This window comes from Balaenoptera borealis, assembly GCF_965194805.1.
Source record: "Balaenoptera borealis genome assembly, chromosome: 14".
In the NCBI taxonomy this organism is placed as follows: Eukaryota; Metazoa; Chordata; class Mammalia; order Artiodactyla; family Balaenopteridae; genus Balaenoptera; species Balaenoptera borealis.
Genome location: NC_138875.1, coordinates 75347755 through 75372904, shown reverse-complemented (window position 1 = coordinate 75372904; position 25150 = coordinate 75347755). Strand labels below are relative to the sequence as shown.

At 49.5% G+C, this 25150-nt stretch overlaps 1 protein-coding gene across 5 annotated transcripts in view; it reads left to right on the top strand.

The window, feature by feature from the left end:
* Positions 1 to 24584, top strand: part of LOC309610617 (BICD family-like cargo adapter 1) — a 96168-nt gene extending 71584 nt beyond the window's left edge. For 2 of the 5 annotated variants that reach the window (XM_082353678.1, XM_082353679.1), the window contains exons 4-10: positions 1363 to 1509; positions 7008 to 7187; positions 7771 to 7989; positions 9110 to 9253; positions 13873 to 14003; positions 20044 to 20164; positions 23115 to 24584. In XM_082353678.1, coding sequence (XP_082209804.1) covers positions 1363 to 1509; positions 7008 to 7187; positions 7771 to 7989; positions 9110 to 9253; positions 13873 to 14003; positions 20044 to 20164; positions 23115 to 23276 — 1104 coding nt within the window. In that variant the 3' untranslated portion in view covers positions 23277 to 24584. The other 3 variants (XM_082353681.1, XM_082353682.1, XM_082353680.1) reach the window with 2 other exon arrangements.
* Positions 24585 to 25150: the final 566 nt, after the last annotated feature.

The following is a 25150-nucleotide window of genomic DNA, read 5'->3' as shown; positions in this document are numbered from 1 at the left end:
TGGGTGGGTGGCCAGGGAAGATCGGTGCCCTATGAACAGAATTCAGAGAGTGAGAACAGCCAAAAAGCAGGGGGAAGGTAAAGATTTCAGAGGACTTGGGACAAGTTAGACATTTATTTCCAAATCTCCCCTGGAAACAGTCTGAGGTTGGTCCTTTTAGTGAATTGTTGTCATGCTAGACTAGAGAGCGTGGAGAACATCTTAAACACAACAGGAGAATATTCACAAGAAACTGGTTGAGAGATCAGTCTAGCAGGGAACTGATAAATGGGAGGAGCTGGGGGACCTGCAGGACTCCAAAAGTTCCCAAGGCCACTAGCAATTGAAGGGATTTGGGAAGGCTTCCCATAGCCCCTGAGCAGAGCAGGGTTCTTGGGCTGAAGCATCGCTGGCCTTGGGGAGTGCTGGGCGGCTTCTTACCCAGCATCTCTTTCCTCTTTTCCTCTGCTTTCTCACTGAAATGGAAGAGACAAGACAGACCTTCCTAAAAGAAGGTCTGTATCTTTCTTGAGACTAGTTAGATACTCAGTGTACAAACATATCAACCTGTTTAATAAAAAGAGAAAAATTGCTTCTATTCACAAATTTCTTGCTCAAGCAAAAGATACTTTAAGTAAAATCAGTTATTTACTAGTGTCCATGTCGTGTCCCTTCCCAGGACACGGGCTGATGCAGGCACTGCTATGTTTTCTGTATCCTGCTGGCTCCCCCATTAACCCGGGGTCTGGACCATGACTCTAGAGCCAGACCTACCAGCAGTGGGGGAAGGACAAAGGAGAGACATAGAATATGAGAATACAGCGGCTCCAGAGGCTGTCTTGGGCATTTTCTTTTGCTCAGGACTTGAGAAAGAAGAATGGTCCCGCAGATTAGGTTCCACTGCCCCATAAACTGTGGGGTTGAAGTAAAGTTGTAGGCAGGGGACTTCCCTGGTGGTCCAGTGGTTAAGGCTCCGCGCTTCCACTGCAGGGGGCACGGGTTCGATCCCTGGTCAGGGAACTAAGATCCCACATGCCGTGCGGCAGGGCCAAAAAAAAGTTATAGGCAGCAAGGTGGGGCCCTCATCTGTCTTATCTGTGGAATTTCCAGAGAGCACTAACCTTCCTTGCCTCTGCCTGGCACCCCACATTCCAGCTTCCCCAAAGTTCAACTCCTACCCCTTCCCAGACAGGTTTCCAAAGGGGAGGGGTTTTCTCCTCAGCTTAAGAGTTCACAGCTGTTTCTTCAGAGGTGGAGGCACTAGGCCCCTGGGCAGAGCACTTGGAGAGACACCTGCCTTCATGTTCCGGGGCTGGTCCCTCCCTCCCTACTCATCAGCCCGGTGTAACTCCGCACCACCCTTGTGGCTCTCCACCCTTTCAGATCAAGATGCTGTCGGATCGGAAACGGGAGCTGGAGCACCGTCTCAGTGCCACCTTAGAGGAGAATGACCTGCTCCAAGGGACTGTGGAGGAGCTACAGGACCGGGTGCTGATCCTGGAGAGGCAGGGCCATGACAAAGACCTCCAGGTACTGGGGCAGAGAAGCAATCACGTAGGACCAGGGTCAGATCAAAGGAGTGCTTAGCTGCCCAGCCAAAGGGAAAGGCTGGGAGGCCAGTGCCACCACCGGGGTCAGGAGTGGGTAAAGCTGAGGTCTCTCCTTGGGCCTGGTTATGGTTCTCCTCAGGCTCTGCTAACTGGGCTGGTCTTTCTCTGCCAAGAACAAGCGCATTGCTACCACAGGTCACCCTCCCAATTTGTTCTGAGCCACTGGCCCCAGGAGCAGTTTCACTGAGTTCTTTCTGGGCTGTTAACATGACTGGAACACCAGGAGTGCTGTTCTGCCTCCTGGGGTTTGTGAAACCTGCCGGAGATTTCAGAGGGAGCCTGTGACTCTGTGCTTGGCTCATAGTGCTCTCTGCTGCTGCTTCCCCAGGCTCATGCATTTAGTTGGCTGGCACTGAACAGAAACCAAGAAGCTGCCCACTGAACACAGCAAGACTTATATCCTGATTCTGCCAGTTGTTAACAAAGGCACAGGCTGACCCCTCTATGAGCCTAATTAGCCTCTTTTTCCTTCCTAAAGGAAATTGCTTCATGGCTATATTTGTACTTATTTGGGAACTGCCACCAGGCCTCAGCTGAATCCCAAAGCTCACACTTGACAGGAAACAACCCCCTAAACAACAAGATAATCACTCAGCCTCCCCAGAAATAGAGTGTAGCACCTGCTGCCGAGAAAGCTTTGCTGTGCTAGCCTAGGACCACTGGGACCAGTGGCTAAGAATGCGCTGCTTCCCCTTGGGCGTCCTCTGAGTGTGCCAGGGAGCGGAGTAGACTGCAACGGTGCCATTCGTGTGGAAGTGGTCAGCCAAGTATACTCGAGCGCCAGGTGTGTCCCCACCCAAAGACCAGGCCTCAGAAGGCCCCACTGGGCTCAGCAGTTGGCTGTTGAGGAAAGCCCTGGGTTGTGGGATAAGGAGGCCTCTTAGGCTAAGGTCACTTGACACCATCAGTTAAACGGCCATCTGAGTAATTAACCTCTTTAAGGGCAAATTAACAGTTTTTCTCTCTCCATGCTTTTATACCTTCAGCTCAGAACTTTGTATAAAGTGGGGCCTCAGTAAATGTTGAATAGAAAATGATGCTGGCTAAAGCAGTTTTCAAAATGGAAAGGAGTTTGCTCATATTTTAAGGTTGACGACGATAATAGCCATGAACATCTGTATGCCGCTTTACAGAGAACAGAGTGTTTTTGCATATATTCTAAAACTGAGGCTTAGAAAGATGAATCCTTTATCCTAAGAAGTGTAGTAAGTCCTTGGTAGAATCCATAAGAGGACCCTCCTACCTGCTTTACCTGGTGCTCAATGATAGCTTCCAGTGTATCACTTGGCCTCTGCAAGTCAGTGTTTCACCAGCATTTATTACCCCATCAAGCACTCTCCTGAGGGTTGCTGAGGTAGAGTATGGAGAGGAGAAGGAAAAGAAGTACAGAAAAATGGGAAAATGGCCCTGCCTAAAACAAACTTCTAGTCCAGCATGAATTCACAAATGAAAAGTCCTTATTTCGTATCAAGAATGGGAGACCTGGAGATGGGGAAGAGCCAGGACCAGTGTGGACCATGCAGTGCCTGGCTGGCACAGTGGGCTGTATGTTCTCTAGCAGCCAGAGTCCCCAGTCACACTATGTTCACATCCTCACCATCTGCACACTCGCTGTCTTCCAATTGGGCTTCTTCAAGAGTAAGAGCGTATCACTAGTGCAGGACCTACATCAAGTCAGGGAGTTCCCACCTTGATTTGGAAAATCTGCATTTATGGGCTGAAATCTCATCTTTCTGAACTATTTGTAATTTTTTTCCTTCTATTCATACAAAACTCTCCTTAAGGTGTTGCTAATTAGTTCTATTGATGAAATGGCCTGTACTGATACAGAAATAGAAATTTCAGCTCACTCAGGGAGTAGGTGAATGGTCCTAAATCACACTTGTAAAACGTAGAGCTAGTGGCCTTGGAATATATGTAATCCCATGATTTTAACCCTTTTCCTCAGACAAGGGATGAGAGGAAGGCTGAGCAGGCAGGGCAACAGGCCTGCCACACGCAGAGTAGCCCCCTTTAATCTGGTTCACTATGTAACTGGGCTTCTACTGTCAAACACAGATTTTTAAACCACTGATCAAATCCAACTCTGATTTTTTTTTTTCAGGCTGAGCAGTGATAAAAATTATTATTTATTGAGCACCCACTAAATTTAAAAATCAGGCATTTTGCTGAACTCTTAATACCCAGTAAAGGATTTGTCCCTCTGAGGGCAACTTAACTGCCCTATTTCATACCAAGCTGAGCATCTTATAAATGTGTGCATGGGCCTCGTCCCAATCAGTGGGTGGCTTTCATCAGCAGAGAATACAGGCCCCGCTTACTGTAGGGACCCAGGAAGCAAATGACCTGGAGTCTAGACCTCGCTCTGACTCTGGGTGTGTACCATTAGGGAAATCACTTAACATCACACCATCTCAGTTCCCGCAACGTAAAATGGGGAGAGTGCCCCCACTTCTGCCAACTTTAAGGGCATGAGTATTGTAAGCTTGAACTTAGTATATTCTCCAATCACAAGACGTTTGGTGTCTTCCTTGTTCATACATATAAATACATTTGGTTTCATCTTTGTTTTATAAAGGGTGATATTTCTTATGTTAGAGGGTTCTTATATTTAATAGACTCTTCCTTGCTTTGGTTTGGTTTTTCTGAGTTTGTCTGTGGATCAATTATTGACCAGAGAGGGGCAGACCTGTCCTGGTCTTTGTTCTTTTGCTGTTATAATTAATTAAGCACCTTTGAGTGGGCATGAGTAATTGAACTAATGTTGTCCAGTGACTAAGAACTTGTACTTGTCTGTGCTGAACTTCTCCTGCTGAGATGTATGTGGAGTTGTCTAGAAAATAATTGCAAAGGATTTTGTCAATTTAGTAAATGCCGTTTGTAATTGTGCCAGATGCTTCCTAGGCATATCTTTAAAAAAAAACAAAACCTAATTTCTTCTCTCTGAGTTTCCTCAAAACCAAGGCTGGAGGAGTTCCCACTGGACCAGCAGGTATTGCTGATCCACTGGAACCATGCAGAGCAGGCTTGCCAATTCCTTTTTCATTCTCCGAGCAGCCAGGCTCCAAACTGTTCCTAGTTAAGGCACATCCAGACCACTGGTGCCATTAGCAAATGCTCTCTGATACTGGACCAGCGGAAGGGAGGCTCCCAGGGCACCAAAAGGACTGGCTGCAGGCTCTGCAAGGCAGCTTGCCGCATTCATGAGAACAACAGAGCTCTGAGCTGCCCACTGCCCCTTGGTCTCTGCATCTCTGCAGGAGCCATAAGCCCACCTGGATGACAGTCTGGAAAAGATATACAGTGTTCACTCTTTTTAATGAACAGGGATGACCCAGAAATGCTGTTTTATAAAAGGATAAAATAATTAAATTTAAATCCCCAGAAGTTCTTCTCCCATCCTCACCCCCAAAAATATATTTTAAAAGGAGGGTGGGCAGTCCACAAATACAAGAGTAGGAAACATTGCTCCCGTGCACGTGTAGTATATGGACATGTGCATAGCAGTTAGCAAACAGATTGATTCTGCAGTGAGGGTCTGTTGTGCTAAAAGTAAGTGTAGTGATGGAGTATATTAGTAAGAATGTGGCATTTAGCAGCCACAGTAGAGTCTCCCCTTACATTCAGCAGTAACAACCTCACCAGGTAGCAGTGCCCTGTTTGGACTCCACAGGGAAGGAGCCACACAGAATGTAGAGAAGGGTGAAGTAGTGGCAACGAAAGAGAGGGAAGGAGCCCTGGCCCGTAGGTCATGATGCCTGCATTGCTGTCCCCTCTCTACCACTGGTGTCGCTCTCCTCCTCTGAGCTTCTCGTGCTATGTAAGGCCCTTCCCAGGCCTAGGGCCTTATCTGTAAACCATGAGGTATGACACAAAGTAGGGAGAGACTGCTTTTCCCATGGGTTTGGGAACTCTTGGTATTACTGCCCAGATGTTATTCCAGATCCCACCCCTAGCTCCTTTCCAAATAACCCTTTTCCTCTTAATTTTGTCATTAAAGTACAACATGCACATAGTAAAGCATACAGATCATAAGTGGATAGACCGTTGAAGTTTTATATATACCTGTGTAAACACCACCCACGTCAAGACATAGCCCATTATCAGCACCCACAAGTCTTCCTCCTGCCCCCTCCCAGTCAATATGCTGCCACTTCCTCAAAAGCAAGCTTCTATTCTGACTTTCATCTCTTTTATCTCAATGAAGTTTTGGAACTTTTTATAAATAGAATCATACATTATATATTGTTTTGTGTCTGGTTTTTGCTGAACATCATGTCTAAGAAATTCATCCATGTTGTGGCATAGAGTAGCAGTATGTTCTTTTTTTCACTGCTGTGTAGTGTTCCAGCATGTGAATATATCCATTCTATCTTTATTGGTGTTTAGATTGTTTCCCATCTGTGGCTTTTATGAATAATGCTGCTGTGAACATCCTGTTTGTCTTTCATCTACATTTTCAGTCATTTATTACTGGGTCTGCACCTAAGAGTGGAACAGCTGGATCGTAGGAAGAACAGCTAGATCATAGAATAGTAGGACAGATCTGTATTTCACTCATTAGAAACTGCCAAACAGTTTTCCACAGTGGTGGTTCATCTTCCATTTCCACCAGAAATGAGAGTCCCAGTTATTTTACATCCTCATCAGAACTTGATATTATTATTCTGTTACTATTATTTATTTTGGCCATTCTGGTGAGAGTCTAATGGTGCCTTACTTTGTATGCCTGTATGTTTGCGTGTTTAACATTTTATTCTGGAGAATTTCAGATGAACTCAAAAACAGAATAATACAGTGACATCCCATGTAACCCATTGTCCAGCTCTACAAACCGTCCATTCCTGGCCAGTCCCGCCCTATCTTCATTACATCCATTTGCTCCCCTCTCATATTATTTTGAAGTAAATCCCAGAATTTTTATAATTTCATCTGTAAATAAAGAATACCTCTAAATAAGAACGTAAAAAAATATAACCACAGGACTAGTACACCTAGAAACTTCAGCAATATTTCCTTTAATATCTAATATCTAGTCAGTGTTCAAATTTTCAATTGTCTTATAAATGTCATTGTTTTTCACATTTTTCATCTGAATCAAGATATAAATTAAAATATGCCTACATGTGGCAGTTGGCTGATATGTTTCTTAAGTCTCTTTTAATCGGTAGCTTCCCCCTTTATCTTTCTTTTTTTTCTTGAGATTTATCTGTTGAAGAAACTGAGCTATTTGTCCTATAGAATTTCCCAAATCTGGATTTTGCTGACTGCATCCCCTTAACGTAGTCTAGCCAGTTCTTCCCTCCTCTGTATTTTTCTGTAAACTGGTAGCGGGATCTAAAAGCATGATTGGGTTCAGGGTCAGTTTTTCTGTTTGGGTTCAGCCCGCCTCACCACCGTTTGCTGTCTCTCTGAAAGCTGCATCAGAGCCAGCTGGAGCTCCAGGAGGTACGGCTCTCCTACCGACAGCTGCAGGTGAAGGTGGAGGAGCTCACCGAGGAGAGGAGTCTGCAGAGCTCTGCAGCCACCAGCACGTCTCTCCTGTCTGAAATAGAGCAGAGCATGGAGGCCGAGGAGCTGGAGCAGGAGAGAGAGCAGGTGCTGGCATCGCCACCGCTGTGGCACGTGAGGTTGCCCAGGGATCCTGGGGCAGACCCTGGCCTTCGAGAGCCCGTCGGCCATCCCTGTCACCCCGTGCCTGCTGTTTACCTTCAGCCTGGCAGGGGCCCGTGGTCTGCACTTGTGCGAGCCCCTAGGCCTGCTGGCTGGAGCTGTCACGAAGCAGTGCCTCTTAGGAAATGCTAGTTGACTAATATCAGCCTCATACCTCTTGTACTGACAGGGTTTTAGAACATTTGTGATCCATCCAATTAGCTTCTTTTCATACTACTCATAACCACTCATTCCCCCAATCATGCGCTGACTTCCATCAAAGTAACTGACTATATAAAGATGTGCTTTATGTGCAAATGGGAGGGGCTTGAGGACAGGGAAAATAAGAATTGGGACTCTGTATAGGTGTACTGGGCCCAGAATAAGTATCAGTATTTCTTGGGACAGGTGATTAAAAAAAAAAAAAACTTTCCCTATAACTAGTATCTTGGATTCATACACTAGAAAAAGATGGCTGGTGGCAGTCTTCTCTAGAATCCATAATCAGGAATAATTCTTTGTGGGGCAGCTGAGACTGCAGCTCTGGGAAGCCTACTGCCAGGTTCGCTATCTCTGCTCACACCTTCGAGGAAATGACAGCGCTGACTCGGCCGTCTCCACGGACTCCTCAATGGATGAGTCTTCAGAAACGTCGTCTGCCAAGGATGTACCAGCAGGCAGCTTGCGCACTGCTCTCAGCGAGCTCAAGAGACTGATACAGAGCATTGTGGATGGCATGGAGCCCACGGTAAGAGGCCAAGCTGAGAGCTCCTTGCTCCACAGAACCTGGCCGGTGGGAGGTTGAAACCAAATGCAGAGGGTGAGGTTAACCCTAGAACTGGAACCTTATAACGTCTGCAAGAATTTCTTCTGAGCCCTCGTCTGAGAGCACTGAACCACCGGGGAGCAGGCAGAGGGCCCGATGCCGGGGATGGAAGACTCCAGAGTCCCTTCCTGCAGGCACAGGATGCAGAGGAGGCCTCCCTCCGTGTGGTTATGTGCAGGCCACGGGGGCCTCGAGTGCGAGGGCTTTCCTGGGAGGCTTTGACTGTAGAAATTTGCATCCCGGTAAAAACTGCAAGTTACTTTTCTGTAGCCCCTCGGTCCTGGTGGTGGAGTTAGCTGTGAACAGGCAAACTTAAAAGATCTGAAGCTTCTCTGCTCGAAGGCTAGAAGTGAGCACAGAAAGTTGGGACGATCAACAACAAGGGCCTTTTAGAATTCCAGACGTGGCTCCTCTTGTGGAGGAGAGGAACATTCCCACAGGCTTCCCAGGCACACGGGTATTTCTTCCAGCTTCATGTCAGATTTCTGCCAGACTTACTCTCCATTCACCACCCCAGCTCTCGGGTTGTTGTTTTTCTTCAGGTTTCCTCATCCTACAGAATGGTTGCATCTCTCTACCCATATGAGGTGAAGTAAGGTGAAAGGGTGGTTGTCCTTACCTGAACATGCTGTGTTGATTTGTGGAACGTACTGTAGTGTGGATGGCCGGGTCAGTGTGGGAAAGGGAGCTGTCAGAGTGAGGTGTGCTGTTGGCTCCACACAATTTCCCTTCCCCGAAACCTGAAACAAAATAAATGTCTAGTTATTGTTTGTACATTGAAATTGAGCAAAAGAATCTCTCTCTTCTAACCCTCTATTTCTTCCCTCTTCTGCCTCTCTTTTTTTCCTTTCTCCCCCTCTCCTCCTCATCCCCCCTACTATCTTGTGCTTCCCCAAACCGAACCATCTCTCTGCTCCCCTCCCCATTGCTCCCCTTTCCTCTTTTATCTCTCCCTTCTGCATCTCTCCCACTAACCATCTCTCCACTCCCCTCCACTCTCACCACCTCTCTGGTTGGCCGGCTCTCTCTCTTTTGCTGTCAGAGCTCCCGGAGAATTGATGATGACTCCTTAGAAGAACAAATAAGGCAGACCAGTGAGGATTCGAGAGCCCTAAGGGAACTCATGGAGGGAGAGAGGGGTAAACTGAGGCAAAGCCTAGAAGAGCTGCAGCGGCTCCACAGTCAGGTGAGCACCCCCATCCTCAGCCCAGCGCAGGATGTGCATGTGTCCCCAGCTCCCTCAGGACCCCTGTGAGTTTCCCTCTCCCACGTCTCTTTGAGAAGCAGCTCTCCTCTGACAGATCCTCAGGGGCGGTGACCTAAAGTTGAGGTGAACTGGGTGTCTTCAAGAAAAGAAGCCTGGGACTTCCCTGGTGGTCCAGTGGTTAAGACTCCGCACTCCCACTGCAGGGGGCCCGGGTTCGATCCCTGGTCAGCGAACTAAGATCCTACATCCTGCGTGGCCACGAAGAAGACAGTCCTCTGGTTTAGGACAAAGTGAAATTGTCAGGGATAAGAATAGCTTGACCCTCCATTTCCTCCAGCGACACACTGCCCTCTACAGAGCCCAGATAATTGGGTGGATTCTGACAGTTTAAAGTGCCATAGCTCCCAGGATGCTTATGGATGGTTTTCCAGCAGCTTCTGAGCAGGGAAGTTTGCAAACCGAGGAACAATTGATCTTTGCAGGCCTGTTCTCCCTTTGTAAGTGCCGTCACCTCTGCCAGCCTGTTTTTCAGCTTTAGAGGCACTTGCTGCTCTCAGTGTTACTCTCCTGTTTGATCATGATCTCATCTCTTAAGAACACTGGAGAAGGACATCTATATTCTGATCTGAAAAGTTTTAAAGGGCTTAGGAGCAGCCCCACCCAAAAAGGAGCTTCTAAAATCTATCCTAGGAGATAAATAAACGCTCTTCCCTTTGACTGGGGTCACGTGTGGAGGTTCTGTCCCACTTGTGGGGGACACCAGACAGGTACCACTTTAAACCCTGCCCCCTTCTTTCGTTGTCCAAAGCTAGTCATCCCTTCCTGCTACAGGAAGAGGTTGCTGAGAGATGGAATTTAAGCCTGGCTTTCACTTCAGTCAGTATTTCTTAAATTTAAAGGAACTTACAGAAATAAACTCCTGCCTTTTTTGGGTTGTACCCATTAGACTTTCTAGTATTATTCCCTTGGAAGATATTGCACCCCCAGCCATTACTGTTCTCTTTTTCTTGTGAGTGACCAGATAAGGAGGACAGGAAGATGCTCCTGAAAGCTGTATTTTGTTCCTGGCCAACCCCTGGGAAGTAGGGTTGGGCAGCCAAAGACATTCTTTTGCCTAAAACCTAAGACCCTCAGGTGGTCGTTCCTTTTGCTGGGGGGGCGGGGGGGGGAGTGTCAGACCTTCCAAACTCGAAGAATAAAATGCAAGAGAAAGCAGATATAAAAGTTCTTTGGATTAATAAAAGTCGCTTTGTTGCTTCTCTGAATTAGAAAACTAGAAACCCGAGAGGGCATTATTTGGTTCAGAAACATTAGCAAGGTGGAGGTTGCTGAGAGTCTGCTGTGGAACTATTTAGGAGGCCATCTCTACCAGGGAATTTTCCTTAAAAGTTCAACTGATAACTGGTTTAGGTCAATTCCTGTGGATTCCCTTTCAAAAAAACCTCATCAAGCAGATGGTTACGCTTGGTCCCAAATAGGATATAGAATTGGGCCTCTGCCAGGGGTCATCTCTTCCTTAGTCAAAGCTGCAAACCTCTCAGCCAAGCCGTCCCTTGGGAGTAACATTGACCTCCCAGGGCAGTGGATGGGATGCGGGTTGAGTTGCCGGGACAGTGGAAATGGCAGCCATCATGGCGGGCAGAGGTGCCTAGTGCAGTTAGCTCAGCGCATGCCTGTGCTGCCCTAGACCCCGAGAGGCGCAGGGTGGATGTGATAAGGCCCCTGCACTCCAGGGCCTCTCGCTATCATGAAGGGAGTCGGGCCAATTTTGTACCCTTTGGGGAGGAGGGCCCAGACAAGGTGGCGTGTGACCGAGTTTCCAACAAACAGATCCTAGACCAAGGTCTGCCCTCGCCCATGATCCAGCCTCCACTCCCACTGCTTTCTTGCTGCTTTCTTTTCTCTCCTGGAAACTAGGCCAGAGGTAAAAGGTATGGGGGCCTGGAAGGTGAAGTGCCGGCAGTACCGCACCCCCTCAGAGGCCTACCCAAATTTTAAAATAAAAGAGAGCCCAGGTTTAATTTAATTGATAATTACTTGTTTGAGGCAGAAACCCATAGCCAGACCTGAAGACTTGCCCCCTGGCCCTCGTGATGGCCGTGGAGAGCTCCCTGCCCACCCACTCAGCCTTTTCTCCCCCATCCCTGCAGCTCTCCAGTGAGCGCTGACCGTGGGGTCTGGAGCTGCTGCCGGGAGCCAGGGAGGACCTGCAGAGCAATATGAAAAGTTGTTATTCTTGGCTCCTCAGCCAATTCCCAGGCCAATAAACCAGGTCGTGGGAGGCACAGTAAGAAACACAGTCCCCAGCCCGGTCATTTGGCTCCTTTATGCTTGACTGAAGCACATGCCAGTTACTGCAGGGACATGAAAACTCTGGGGAGTGTGTGCTGGGAGCAGTTGAGGCCCTTACTAATGAGATCTCGGTGACCCCTCCTCTAAAATCTCAGCAGGTTCTCTCTCCTCCATCCTCCTAGCCACTGTCCCATTTCAGACCTTCATTCTTTCACACCCTGCCTTTGGTCCTCACTTCCCAGCTGATTGCCTTCCCCCAGCCCAGTCACCCTCCATATGATATGGATCCATCTTTCTGAAGCACAACTTGAACGTGGGACACCGCTTGCACGTTCTAGATTGACTTCCCATCGTCGAGTAATGGGAAGCCTCCAGCCCTCTTGGCACCACGGTCTGGCTGCATCCAGCCATCCAGCCTCCATTCCTGTTGTTTCCATCTCACCTCCTTAGCTTTAGCAGAATTGAATGTAGGCTACAGACGGGCGTGGCACAGGCTGCCCTTGTGTTCCCACATCTGGGTCTTTTCTCTGCCTGGAAGACTCACCCTCCCAGTCCAGCCTTAGACCCCACGCAAGAACAAGCTCAAGGTCTGACGTACTTTTGTCTTCTCCTAAAGCATCTAGTGCAGCACCTTTCTTAGAGCAGGCATGCAAATGATTGTCAGCCCTGGATATATGACTTCAGGATGTTTCCTTTGATGCTATTCAATCTCGAGGACACCCACCTTAATGGGGAAAAGTGGATTTAGGGGTGGCTGTAACGTAAGTCAGCAGATAAACAAGCCCAGTGGGTCCTCATGACAGCTGTCAGCTGGAAGGTCTATATGGGGGGAGGAGGGGGAGGCACTTACACCCTGAGCGGGGCCCTGATATTATTTATTTTGTTTGATCCTCACAACAACTTGATGGTGGGGAATAGTTCTTTTTATCCCTGCTTTTTATGGAACTTATGTGCAGCTCAGAGAGGATAAGTCCTTTGCCACTCCTAAGCAGGCAGTCTCTACCTTGATCAGGTTTTCCAGGCCAAAGCAAAAAGTTCTTGTGGAGTTTTGTCTGGAGCATATTAAATGTTGGCATTTCCTGCCTAGCATGTAGTTCTGTCACTCAGCTGGCAGAACACCTGGCTGGCCCACAGCTGGCCTGAGGCCACGTCAGGGCTCATTTGGTCTGAGGAGGGCTGGCTGTTTCTGCCAGGAGCTTTCTGGGTCTCGAGTTCTGGGCTACCAGGCTGCGGAACCTGCTAAGAATAGGGTGAGGCTGGGCTTCTCACCTGTTGCCTCATCTGCCTCAAGGCTCATTGCACCTGCACGCCCTGGCCTGTGCAGTTGCCCAGCCCGTTCTTCCCTAAGGCTTCTCACCCTGCTCACTGGAGCTGTCCCTACCATGAAAGCACAGAGCACCAGGTCCTGACATTCCCTACCACGCACCTGAGAGTACAAAATCCATTGCCCATAGCGACAACAAATTGTCCCGTATCCCTCTTCATTACTGGGTGTCCTGTGATTTGCTCCTCAGTGGCTGCTACCCCAGGAGCTGACAACTGTGTTGCCTCAGCTTGGGGGTTCCAAAGTACCTCCAGGGAAACTTGCTCTTCAGCCTTAGTCCTGGGGCCTTTGCTCAGCTTCATTGTCTAAAGATGATTAGACCTGGGCCTTGAAGAGCAGAGGAATGTACAGAAGGTGATGTCTGTCCCCTTCTGGGAGGGACAGACCTGTCTGGATGGATCTTCCCTTGGAAATATGTAAAAGTATGTGTAATATTTAATAAGAGGGCAGGGTCAGGCATCCTGACTCTAGTCTGATCCTATCAACTGAGAAGAAGGGCTCCCCGCCTTCCATTCATTCAACAAATATTTATTGAAAGCTCTACCAGGCAGGGTTTCTGGTTGCAGACAACTGAAACTCGCTCTGCGTAACTTAAGCAGAAAGAGAATATATTGGAATTAAATCTGAAATCTTACAGAATCAACAGGAAGGCTGGAGAACTGAGCTCCAAAACAGGAAGCCATGGGGAGTGGGGCAACAAATCCATTTGTTGTCCATGTACTAATTTCCCACTGGCCGATGGCTTTGCTGTACCCTCAAGAGCTGCAGCCCCAGGTGGGCTGAGCTCTTCCCTGGCCACTGAGATCCAGCCTAGCATGAGGCCTCCTCTCTCCTGGAGCAGAGGGCAGCAGGAAGTCACCAGCCTGCCCTGCACATAGGCCCTGGGCCTGCCTGGGCCTTGTTCTTTCCTCCCTCTTGGAGGGAAACACCCCAGGCCAGCAGCAGTGGTATCATCACGTTTATCCCCTTCATCTCCCGTTAGGTGACACTGCTGAGTGTGGAGATGACTGCGTTGAAGGAGGAGAGAGACCGACTCAGAATGACATCTGAGGACAAGGAACCAAAGGAGCAGCTTCAGAAGGCCATCAGGGACCGGGATGAGGCCATCGCAAAGTGAGTGGGCACCACTTGTTTAACTGAAAGTAACATGAGTATGTGCTCAATTTTAAAAGTTAAATCATACAGAAGAATACAAAACTGAAAGTGAGAGTTTCCCCACTACCCGCCCTCACTCCCAATCCCATTCTTCTTCACAGACAGACACTACTGTTAAAAGTCAGGTATGCATTTTTTGCAGCTTTTTTCCGTATGCATATACAGGTGTACAATATAGTTTTTGCAGATTTCTTTAAAAACATCAGTGAGATGATGCTCCACATGTCTTGTTTTTTTGTTTCCACTTATATCTTAGCTTTCCAATATCATTATATATATCTACCTCAACTTTTTAATTTTTAGGTTAGTTTTTTGGTTGTTTTTGTTTGTTTTATTTATCATTATAGACATTTTCAAGCATACACAGAAGTGAAAAACATAAGATGAATTCCGACCTACGTACTTCTGAGTTTCAACACTAACCAGCATATGGCCAGTGTTGTTTCATCTATAGCCACCCACTTCTTCCACCTCCCCTCTGGACCACGTTAAGGCAGATCACAAGACATCGTATCATCTCATCCATAAACACTTTCACATAAATCTCTATCAGAAAAAGACTCTTTGTAAAACACACACCAGAATTATCACACGTAAAAAAAGCTTAAAACAATTTCTTAATATCATCTAGTATCCAGTGTTCAAATTTCCCCAGTTGTCCCATAAATGTCTTTTTAAAAAAATATTTATTTGGCTGTGCCGGGTCTTAGCTGTGGCACTAGGGATCTTCGTTGCCATGTGTGGGATCTTCAGTTGCGGCATGTGGGATCTTTAGTTGCAGCATGTGGGATCTAGTTCCCTGACCCGGGATCGACTCCAGGCCCCCTGCATTGGGAGCATGGAGTCTTACTTAGCCACTGGACCACTAGGGAAGTCCCATAAATGTCTTTTTATAATTGATAAGTATCAGACTCCAAAGTCCACATACTCTGTTTACTTGTTATGTCCCAAAAGTCTGTAACACTTCCCCTTCCATTTTTTTTTTCCAATTTGCATTTATTGAAGAAACTGGATCTTTTATCTCATAGTTTTTCTGCATTCTAAGTTCGATTGCATCCCCAGAGTGTCATTTAACATTTTTCTCTGTCCTTTATATTTGTAGTAAACTGGGTCATTTTTTTTTTTAACATTGTAATTTCACTGTTTCTTTTTGTTTTTATTTATTTTTGGCTGTGGTGGGTCTTTGTTGCTGCACGTGGGCTTTCTCTAGTTGCGGCGAGCGGGGGCTGCTCTTTGTTGCAGTGCACGGGCTTCTCATTGCAGTGGCTTCTCTTGTTGCAGAGCACGGGCTCTAGGCACATGGGCTTCAGTAGTTGTGGCTCTCGAGATCTAGAGCGCAGACTCAGTAGTTGTAGCGCACGGGCTTAATTGCTCCACGGCATGTGGGATCTTCCCAGACCGGGGCTCGAACCCATGTCCCCTGTATTGGCAGGCGGATTCTTAACCACTGCACCACCAGGGAAGTCCCTGGGTCATTTTTAAATAATGTTTTGGGCTTTCTCTGGCAGAGAAGAAATGCATAAATGCATTCTTTTACATTCAAAATATGTGGCGGTACATAGGCAAAAAACATTTACATATTCCCCATTCCCCTGAAAATTATTTATCACACACTCAATCTGCCGTATACGCTGTGTGTGAGGAGATAAAAGGTACTAAAAATGCGCCTGCTTTGGGGGCTTTACAATACATTAATAACAACATTTGTGCATCACTTTACTACTTACAAAACACTTCATCCTTTCATCATCCCAGCCACAGCAAGAAGTAAAACTTTTTAATCCCAGTTTTACAGATGAGGAAATTTCCCCGTGATCACAGCCAGCGCTGATCACTGGCCTCCACCTCAGGTCTCTGACTCCTGTTCCACATCCTTTCTCCTTACCTCAAGGCTGCTTGTCAGGAAGCTAAAGCGAGGTTATTTAAAACAATTTGTAGAGGCTTTCCTGGTGGCGCAGTGGTTGAGAATCTGCCTGCCAGTGCAGGGGACACGGGTTCGAGCCCTGGTCTGGGAAGATCCCACATACCGCGGAGCAACTAGGCCCGTGAGCCACAATTACTGAGCCTGCGCGTCTGGAGCCTGTGCTCCGCAACAAGAGAGGCCGCGATAGTGAGAGGCTCGCACGCCGCGGTGAAGAGTGGCCCCCACTTGCCGCAGCTGGAGAAAGCCCTCGCACAGAAACAAAGACCCAACACGGCAATCAATCAATAAATAAATAAGATGCATTTCAAATTGTCTTAAAAAAAAAACAATTTGTAAATAGATACTATTTGCCTTTTTAAAAAGTAATATGACACGTTTTAATTTCTGACTTTAAAATTCACACCTTCCCACTTCTCGCTTCCATATACAATTGTCCCCTCCCCTCCCTTCTGTTCTCTTTAATCATTTCCATCATCTCCGTTTCATAGTTTTACCTTTGGGTCCCCTTGTCTATCTGGTCAGAATCTCATATCAGGTTGTCTTTCAACCTCCAGTTCATTTTGGAATTATCCTTAGTGAGGCTCACAAACCTGTGTTATCTTTGCCATTCCTGGTGGATTTAGTTACTGAATACTTGAATAGCAGTGTGGTATTTTGGAGTGAGACCGTACTTTTATGAATAACAAAGGGTGAGATTGTGCCAAACAATTAGGGAATAAAATGGTAAAATTAGGGTACTAATTGTAGAAGCCCAATGGGAATAAAAAGCAGAATAAGTTAGAAGTAGAGTCTAGTTGGTCACCTTCTCTCAGCTAGACAAGCGGAGGAGAGCTGACCATCAAGCTCTGACCATACTCTGTCATCAGCATGGGAGGTGGGAGATACAGCCAGAGAAAGTGCCAGGGTGCAGGAGAGCAGAAAGAGCAGTTGTCCAGTCCTCTCCCTTAAAATAAGTGCACCTAGCTCTGACACCTGGGTGACAGGAAATCACCAAATCTCCATGAACCTTGAAATGCATGTCCTTTCCTGCTGCCAAAGGAGGCCCCCAGTTAACCTCCTGGCGTCTGACTGAGCAGATTTGCACACTCTCCTCCCTGAGTAGGGAGAATTCTGGACCTGTTCTTCCTGGACCCTGTAAAACAGGGCTGGTCCTTAGGGAGGGTGTTAGATCACTCCAGGATAGTTCTTTTTCTGTCCCTTAGAAATGAAATTCTGGGTATACAAAAATTCAGACAAGAGACCTAAAGAATCATTCAGTGTGGCGGAATCACACATTTGTATAGGACCATAAGAATTTTACAAGATCCTTTCATATACATCATCTCTGATCCTGGCTGCGCTTTAGTATCATCTGGGGAAGCCTCCCCCTGCCAGAGTCCTCTCCAGAGCAATTCAATCTGAATCTCTGAGTTTGGGGCAACTTCTTAAAAGCTTCCCCTTACGCCCACCCCATTATTCTAATGTGCAGACAGGGGTGAGAACCCCCCAAGGAAAATAACTTCCCTCTCTTCACTGGACAGCAACAACCTTAAGGTGTTCCTTATCCTGTACAATAGGTGAGTTTCAGAAAAGTTAAGTAACAGTTTTATCTCCTTGCAAGTGAAAGGTCCTCAGTGAAAAAAATCCGGGGCTAGCAGTCTGCCGTACAAAAACAAAAAGGAGTCAGTTGCTAGTGGTTTCATTTAAATAAGGAATTCTTCTAGCCCTTTGAAATACTCTTTTTTAAAACTGATTAGGGACTTCCCTGGTGGTCCAGTGGGTAAGACTCCGTGCTCCCAATGCAGGGGGCCCGGGTTGGATCCCTGGTCGTGGGAACTAGATCCTGCATGCATGCATGCTGCAACTAAGAGCCTGCATGAGGCAACTGGGACCCGGTGCAGCCAAAATAAATAAAGTATTTAAAAGAAAAAAAAGACACATTTAAAAAAAAAGTAGGAAATGCCTCTGAAATAAAAATATTTTTTTTTAAAACTGATGAATGTATTGATCAGGGACTTCTGCAGCATTGCTTTCCTTGCCTGGGGTTTCCCATGAACGAGAAGCATCAAGATTCCCTAGTGAGCAAACGTTCCGGAGGGTGCAGTCCAAGGCTGTGACACCTAGGTCCGCAAGGTGGGCCCAGCTCAGGGGGCTTTCAGGAAGGAAGGGGACCCCTCGATGCCTGGCGGGCCGCAGTTGCTGCTGGACCTCTGCCCCTCCGCCAGCAGCATTACTCAGTACATTCTGGGGTCTTCAGGCTGTTCGTGGCGACACCTGCCGGGAGACGCCTGTAAGCTCAAGAGGCTGCCCTGCCGCGGGGCGCTAGGGGTTTGCGTTGACGTTCCAGGACCGGGGCGTCCATGACAACCCGCGCCTTGCAAGGATTTCCGCAGTTTGCGGCCAGCCAATGGCAGTGGGCGTGACGGGAGCAGCGTGCGGCATTTGAGATGCCGGAGCTGATTGGACAGGCTCAGCTCCTGTCCCCACAGCTGCAGTGCGGGTGGGCGGAGCTGGTGTGAGAGGTCTGGAGCGGCTTCTCTAGGAAGGGTAGGCGGGGAGCCGTTCTGGGACCTTGGAGTGTTGGGGGAGGTGACCGATTGCTCGGTGGACTTGAGGCCAGAGAGGAAGTGCTGGTCGCGTGGTGGCCCGAGCGGATTACCCCAACTGCTCTGCCTTCCGGCCGCGCTTAGCTTTGATGTGAGCTGGGCAGCTTCTGCGGTGGGTCCTCTCAAGGCCATGCACATTGGTCGCTGGCCCTGTGCGACGAGGAGTTTTGTTAGTTTTGCCCTTTTGAATGTGAAGGGTAACGGTTGATGGGCTTCTCTGGTGGCACAGTGGTTAAGAATCCACCTGCCAATGCAGGGAACACGGGTTCGAGCCCTGGTCTGGGAAGATCCCACATCGCGGAGCAACTAAGCCCGTGTGCCACAGCTATTGAGCCTGCGCTCTAGAGCCCACGAGCCATAACTACTGAGCCAGTTCACCTAGAGCCGGTGCTCTGCAACAAGAGAAGCCACCGCAATGCGAAGCCGGCGCTCCACAACGAAGAGTAGCCCCCACTCGCCGCAACTAGAGAAAGCCCGCGCACAGCAACAAAGACCCAACGCAGCCAAATAAATAAATAAATTTATTTTTTTTTAAAAAAGGTAACGGTTGATGAAGATAAGGGCTAAATGCTCATTTTGGCAGCTGGGCAACCAGTGCCACCTAGCAGAAGCTGCCCAGCTAGTCTCTTGCATTTTTTATTCCCATTCCCCGGCTCCCCAAAAATTGTCCTTTGCGTTGAACAACCATGATTTAGGAATGTTGGGGAAGGTGAACAAAATAATATGTAAAACATATCAAAATGTGAAAATACAAAATGCAAAAGTGTGGGAGCAATTACCCATCAATGATCCTCATCCAGAGATAACCAAGTAGACATTTTTGTGTATGACCTTCGAATACACACAGGCAATTTTTCTTTTACAAAGCTTGTATCATATGTGACCTTGTTTCTTGTTTTTTTTCTCCGCCCAGCATGCATCAGGAGTATTGCCCCACTGTCAGTAAATATTCAATGTCGTGGTTGTTACTGGTGATTGTATTCCATCATATAATTTACCCTAATTGTTGGCTACAACGATTAGCTAAGCTGTGATGATCACCACTGTGTGGCTGCCTTTGCACACACCCTTAAAGGGGGATTGCTAGTGAAAAGGAGAGCACTAGGAGGTTAAGTCCAACTTCCAAGGGGACTGGCCTTTTGGGGGAAAAATTAGCAGTTCCTTAGTGCTGTGAGGCCTTTGATCTCTGGGTTCCAGTCCTGATTTAAGTATCATTCTTTTTTAATCACTTCTTGTTTGAGATGGGATAACAAATTATTCTTTCACCTACAGGTTGGTTATGAAAATTGAGAAAATGTATATGAGAGCATATTGCAAAACTTTCCAACCCTCCACAAGTAACATCATAGTTACTGTTACAGTTACTGTTTGTTGTGAGTTTGAGGTCAGAGGCTGTTTCCTCATCCTGAGGACTCCAGGTGCCCCAGGCAAAGAACCTGATGCCTCTGGCACAAGGTGTCCACGCTCACCCTGGCTTGTCTGTTTTCAGGAAGAACGCTGTGGAGCTGGAACTCGCCAAGTGCAAGATGGACATGATGTCTCTGAACAGCCAGCTACTGGATGCCATTCAGCAGAAACTGAACCTCTCACAGCAGCTTGAGGCTTGGCAGGTAAGGGAGAGTCTCTGAACCCAGGCTGAGTGTAAGAATGAGAGCTTGTTACTGGAGGGTCCCATGCATGTGGGGTGAGCAGTAATCTCAGTCTTCACCTGCTGAAATTCAGGGCTCGCGGTCCCCCAGTCCCTGGGGAAGAATGCCTAAAGGAAGATGCTCTCGAGAGCAAGGAACCCCAGGCTGTGCCGACCTCTAGGCTTGGAGCAGGGGCCTCCTTCAGCTAGTCGTCCTGGCTTTGTTTAAATTACCCAGAAAGAAACGGCCGTTAACGTGGAGGGCCCAGGAAGCCCTATATGACTGACTGAAAATTCACAACTGGATGTTTGTAGTTCAGCCATCCTTGGGTTGCCAGCAGCTGATGCTCTTCCCTTTCTCAAAGGCCAGCTTCCTTTTTTCCAAAGAGCACTGTCCTGGCACAGGTCTGGGGAAAATGAGTCAGTGTGTCCGTCTCTAGGACCACAGTTGTCAGAGTCCAGTCAGCCTACCCTGCCCCAGGCCCAGTGCGGCTGCCCACTGGGCCAGGGCCATACTTGCTTTTTGTTAATGAGGTTAGGGTAGTACGATTTCAGGATGTGGGTGTAACCATTCTTGTTTCTCCCCAAGAAATCCTAACCAGATAGATGAAAAGTCCCCTGCGGCTTTCCCAGGCAAGCCCCACATGGAGGGCAGGTTAGAAGCGACTGTTCCTCCACGGCCCTGCCGGGCTGGCCACAGGAGCACTGGCTTCCCCGCTAGAGAGCTGCTCCCTGGCTCCCTGCCTTCTGCCCCAAAGCCAGCTGCTGTTTCCTGGCTCACCGCCCCTGTTCTTCTCTCTTTTCTCTCGGCTACAGTTTGCTTCCTCAGGGCTTTTTACTATCTGGCTCCTTTGGTTTCTGATCTAGTGGCCTTTCTCAGTTCCCGTATCAACAGCTTTAGTTGTACACCCCTCCTGCCTTTGAGGTGAGATTGAGCCCTCATCCCCCCACCCTCTTCCCTGCCACCATCGCAGTCCTGCCCCTGCCGCCTCCCTTGTGGTCCACCGTGTTGTGTGTCGGTGCCGGCGTCATCTCCGTACAGCGTGCCATGCCATCGATCGAGCCCCGGCCTCCCTCCTCCTTCCACTGTCACATCTGGTGAGCGCGGCAGCTGGTGGCCCAGTACTGACAGGCTGACCCGTCTGACCCTGGTTTCTTGGTTCCACCTCCTCATAAATGGGTTGTTTATAGAAGTAACGGCCGGCATGGAATTATGAGCAGCTCATGCATGTGTGTGTACGAAGTTTTGAATTGATATATTTCACGGAATTATCTTGATAAATCTTAAAGTATAAAAAAACTGCAGTTTGCAATGTACCAGAAAAAACACTGGCAGCTTTGAAAGGGTTTCTTTCTGAAGGACCCCATGACATTCCTAAGGTTGCACTTAACAACATAGATTTTTATGGAGCGCTTCCCAAGTACAGGGCACTGTGCTGAGGATTTGACACGGGGACCTTCAAAGTAGGGACTATATCTTATTTTTGTGAGGAGGAGAGGTGTAGGTAGAAAGTTGAATATGAAGAAGGGAGGGGAGGAAGGCAGGAGAGCAGGACGTGAGCAAGGGGTCCACACCCGCCGCCACCTGGTGACATGGTCAGGAAAGTCCCTTTGTTTCACACTGAAACTTGCAAAGACATTTGAGTGACTGGTGAGAGCTTAGGTGGGTGTGTAGGAGTGGTGGACAAGCTGGTCAAGCTGGTCAAGCTGCGAGAGGGGCCCAGCCAGCCCACTTCCTGTGCTCAGCAAGTGAGCAGCTGCTCTGGGCCGCTGAGGTCATCTGCCCCGACCTCAGGAAACGCCCAGCCCGACAGCAGGCCTCACAGTCCTGTGCACGAACAGACACGAGCAGCTGATTCACTCCAGCATTCGGCCCAAGGCTTGGTCTTTTCACCAGGACATCCCAGAGCCCATCGGGTTTAGGGTGAAGGAATCAGGCAGATGCTTGTGTTTCCGGCTGATGTTACTAGATAGGGCTGCTTTTGATTCTAAACCAATAGTTTTCATAGTGTGTTAGTGGTGGAACGCCTTTTATCAAATGGAATCTTGCACAGACTCAGAATCTAGCAAGTAGAATGGAGAGTGGAGCTGCTCAGTCCGTTAGCCCCTCCGTGGCATAAAAGCTGATACTCTGTAAGGCGAAGTCAGGGAGAAGGGGGAATTTTCTATGCAACTTTAACACACCGGAAGGGAAAGGTGCTACCCCATTGAGGAAGCCAAGGAAGTGGGCGTTAAGTTGGAGCAAGACAAGCCCCGAAGATGGTGGTGCCCCCTGGCCTCTGCCAGTGGGGGCCGAGCGCATGGTTGGTGGTCAGCGACGATGGCAGCAGGGAGCCTGTGACCTCGCACGTGGGCCTGCCAGGGGTGCATGGGCATCAGCAGTTCAGGCTGGTAGTAATTTGAAGGGGATGAAGGGGCAGGAAAAGCCCCCTGAGGCCAGGATGTTAGGCTGGAGAGCTGGCAAGCTGAGGCCACCCCAGGGCTTGGTGGGGGGTGGGTACCAAGTGAGAGGTGCCCACCCAGACCCAAGGGGTCACAGGAAGTAGGACAGAGAGGGCCGGTCACAGGCAAGGCTGAGCACTGGTGTGGGCTGGCAGGCCTGGGTGGAGAGGCAGACAGGCAAGTATCGGCTGCAGCCATCCTCTGGGCCCATAGAGACACACCTGGTCTGCGGGGTCAGCCGAGGGAGTAATACTAGTGAGAAGCCAGCCCAAGCCCTGAGGAGACTGGAAGTGCCGCGTGGCTACTGTTGTGTCCCCGCACTGCGTCCACACTTGCTGCTTTCTTGGTCGCGTCGGGGCAGCCGTGGCTGCAGCCGCTCACTCATCTCATCCGTCATCCTCACCTCTCGTGCTTCCTACGTTTGCCACCTCCCCGCCCACCCCCAGCGCCGGGTCAGAGCTGCTCAGCCCCCTCCGCTCTGCCCTCTGCAGGATGACATGCACAGGGTCATTGACCGACAGCTGATGGACACGCACCTGAAGGAACAGAGCCGGCCTGCTGCTGCCCTCTCCAGGGCCCACGGCTCGCGGCGTGGCGATGAGCCCAGCACCGCTGAAGGCAAACGGCTCTTCTCATTCTTCAGGAAAATTTAAACTGGGAGGAGTCAGGCCAGCAAGGATGGGCGCACTGGAGGCGACTGAAAAGGGGGCATGGGCTGGGGCCCAGCGCACCATGTGTGCACGCCAGACCCCACCCCCCGGCCAGGCTCAGTGGCCGCACTGCCCACCCGCACAGGGGCCAAGTCGTCCAGGACGGCCCACTCGACCTCTGAAGGCTGCTCTCAACAGAGGGACAGGCAGGAGCCTTGTCCCCACTGCCTGGCCACACCCAGCCTGGGCTTCCCTGGGATCTGCTGCTGTTGAGCGGGGCTCAGGCTGCCTCCAGAGTGGCCCCTTGGTTGGGCTCTGCTGCTCAGACCTGATGGATCACAGCCCACCCTGCCTACCCCTCAATGACTCCCATGCCCAACCCCAAGCACCGCTGCCCTTCTGCTTTGGAATACGGGGAATGGAAGAAATGGAGGCCCTTTCTGCATGCCTCAGGAGGCCCTGGCTGCCCCCAGCTGGTCTGAGCCACGGGGGCCTAGTCCTGCAGGGCACCAGGCCCCAGCCTGAACCCCACCCTCCAGCAACCCTTGGCCCAGGGAGGAGGCGGGCCCTCACCCACGTGCATGCACCGCTGCTGGAGCACCTACGGGCCAGGAGCCCCAGCCTGCGGGGCCTGACGGCCGGGGCTGTTCTCGCACTCGGCCACAGCGGGCCCTGCCGGGGCTTGGCTGAGGCCACCCCGAGCCTAAGAGGAAGAAGGGCAGTGCCCCGGCCCCCGCCACTGCTGCCCTCCCTCCCCCACGCCCTCCAGTGCAGGCCTTCCTCCTCAACGGGGCCCTCTGCAGGCTTAGCCCTCTCCCCTTCCTGGCACCAGGGCTGAGAGGGGTCTGCTCCTCCCACAGGCCCCTGGCACCCCTTACACATACAAGTTCATGGCCAAGCAAGTCCAGGCCACAGAATGGCTCCGGAGGGGTCTGTGGTCAGCCACTCCACCTCAAGGGCAGTGTTGGCACCATGGGGTGGACACCTCCAGATGCTGCCCACCAGGCCCACAGAAGGACCAACCCGGCGACCCAACTCCTGATCCTTCCTCAGCGACCACTTCACCTTCTCTGCTGAGGCCCCGACTCAGAGGCGCCCGGACTGAGCCAGACCACAAGCCGCTTTACAAAGGATCGTCTCCCTCCCTCACACGGGAAAAGCACAGCAGGGATGAGTGGAAAGAATGTACCTATAGATATGTACATACCACAGTGCTGTAATTTTGTATGTAGCAATCATGTAAATACATGTATGGATTTTATAATATACATATTATATATGAATCTATAAAGGCATATTTTTAGAAAAACAGCGCACCACTGCTTCTTTTGAAAATAGTCTAAGAATAAAATGAATTTCTACAGAGCTTCCCGCCTCAGTCACTGGGTACCCAGAGTGGGTGTTTGGGCAGAATGCAGCTTTACGTTTTTGAACTGCTGGCTGGCTGGCTGGCTGTGAAAAGGCAGTGATAGTGAGTCACCCATGCACCTGGGAGGTCACCTCATGCGTTGGTGCAAAATCAGTGGTTTCAGCCAGGAAAAGGCACCTCCCCTGGAGAGTGGAGGCAGCCCATCAGTGACGGCTGTTTTGTGAGCAGTGACCCCAGGCACCGTGTCTACGCCCACCCTGGCCCCGGGCTCCCTGCCAGCGCCGCAGCTGCCCAGCTACAGGCAGACCCTGCCAGCACCGCTTACCAAGCCGTGAGCAGGTCCAACAGCTTGGCAGAAAGAAATCACTGTAGGCAAAGCTTCCGCTGTATCCTTCTGGGCACACGGAGAATAAACACGGCATTTCCCCTGGCATCTTACCACATGTGCTGCCAGCCAGAGGGGAAGCTCAACCCGGACCCACCTTTCGTGGAGAAAACAAACTTGGCT